Source organism: Colobus angolensis, unplaced genomic scaffold, assembly GCF_000951035.1.
Source record: "Colobus angolensis palliatus isolate OR3802 unplaced genomic scaffold, Cang.pa_1.0 Scaffold15, whole genome shotgun sequence".
Lineage (NCBI taxonomy): Eukaryota > Metazoa > Chordata > Mammalia > Primates > Cercopithecidae > Colobus > Colobus angolensis.
Window position 1 is genome coordinate 1,935,039 of NW_012114599.1, and position 1,386 is coordinate 1,936,424.

Genomic DNA, 1,386 nt, shown 5'->3' on the forward strand with positions numbered 1-1,386 from the left:
GGCCAGTTCGAGAGACTAATCCCACTGAATCTCGGATACTGGGACTTTTGAGTGACTTTTATTTTCTGGTAAATTACCCCTGGCAAAGAACGCGAAGAGGAAGTATAAACGTAAGACCCTTTGAGATTAGCCTGTCAGCTGAACAGCTACATTTGCCCGTATCCAGATTTACATGGGTTTTGTGAGTGGGTGAAATGAAAAACGTGCGGCTTCCATGAGGCCAAAACACTAGGCTAAAAAGCTGTTCGGGGTTCGCGTTTATCGGAATCTTTCAGCTTCATTCTTTATCGGCTTAAGGTGTTTTCGTCTACCCCTCAATAAGGGGCGGGAAAGTGGATGAGTGTGGCAGGGACGGATAGGTGGAAGAGGAAGGTTCTCCAGCCAAGCGCAAACCCAGCGACTCTCCCGCCTGGCGCAGTTGCCAGGACAGCGCGGCGGGAGCAGCAACGGCAGAAACCGCACAGTCCAGGCGGCGGCTGCGAGCTCGAGTGACGCATTGCAGGTACCAACCAGCCAATCAGAGGCCGGCTCAACGACCATCGGGATACGCATCGCCGCCACGATGCTCTTCCGCGCCGCAAAGTAGCGCCCCTCAGGAGCCGCTCCACCGGCCTTTTAACGGCTCGCTGGGAAATGAAACCCACTTACGTCATCCGTTCGTCCACTTTCCTTGATCTCTTGCCTCATCGACCAAATAACTGTGAAGAAAGGGGTCCCGCGAAGAGTTTGAGGGGAGGGGGTTGGCCGGGACTCGTTTGCGATGTTCCGTTATCTGGATGCGGCGGAGGGATCTGTTGGAGGGAGGTGTTTATGAGGCGCTGGGGGCGGAGGAGGAGAATTAGTCCGAGTGGAGCGAGCGAGCTGAGTGGTTGTGTGGTCGCGTCTCGGAAACCGGCAGCGCTTGCGGCATGGTGAGTGCATCGCTGAGCTGCCGGCGCTGGGCCTATGGAGGGGAGAAACTGGAGCGAATTGACTAAAGAAAGGAAACTCGCCTCCCTTACACCTTCAAGGAGTGGTTTCTGCCAGAGGGATAGCGCGAAAGAGGCCAGGGATGCCCGCGACGGTTGTGTCGCAGGTGCTCCCCCACCCCCATTCTCCTCAGGGGGGCTTCCTCTAGTGAGTTGAGGGCCGGACGCACAGTTCCTGAGGTGGTGAAGCTCCTCGGGGCCTTGGCTGGAGGAGGATGGGTCCGGGATGAGCGACAGCCCAGTGCATGGGAAGGAGAGAAAGTGAAGGAAGGGAGAGAGGGAGCGCAGAGAGCTTTCTGTCGGGCGTCTAGAAAGGTCAAACTGGGGCCGGATTCAAATTCCCCAACGGACGGTTAGTGCGGGCGCCAGGAAGCGCCTTTGTCCGCTTGCGGCCGCCATGCGCCCAGGGGGCGGGAGG

At 57.7% G+C, this 1,386-nt stretch overlaps 1 protein-coding gene across 5 annotated transcripts in view; it reads left to right on the forward strand.

Annotated features, from left to right (window-relative positions):
* Positions 1-263: 263 nt before the first annotated feature.
* The window catches only part of CALM2 (calmodulin 2 (phosphorylase kinase, delta)), a 15,675-nt gene continuing 14,552 nt past the window's right edge, over positions 264-1,386 (forward strand). Inside the window, exon 1 of one of the 5 annotated variants that reach the window (XM_011935858.1) lies at positions 264-911. In XM_011935858.1, coding sequence (XP_011791248.1) covers positions 634-911 — 278 coding nt within the window. In that variant the 5' untranslated portion in view covers positions 264-633. Of the gene's footprint in view, positions 1,076-1,285; positions 1,321-1,386 lie in introns of those variants that run through there. The other 4 variants (XM_011935861.1, XM_011935860.1, XM_011935859.1 and 1 more) reach the window with 4 other exon arrangements.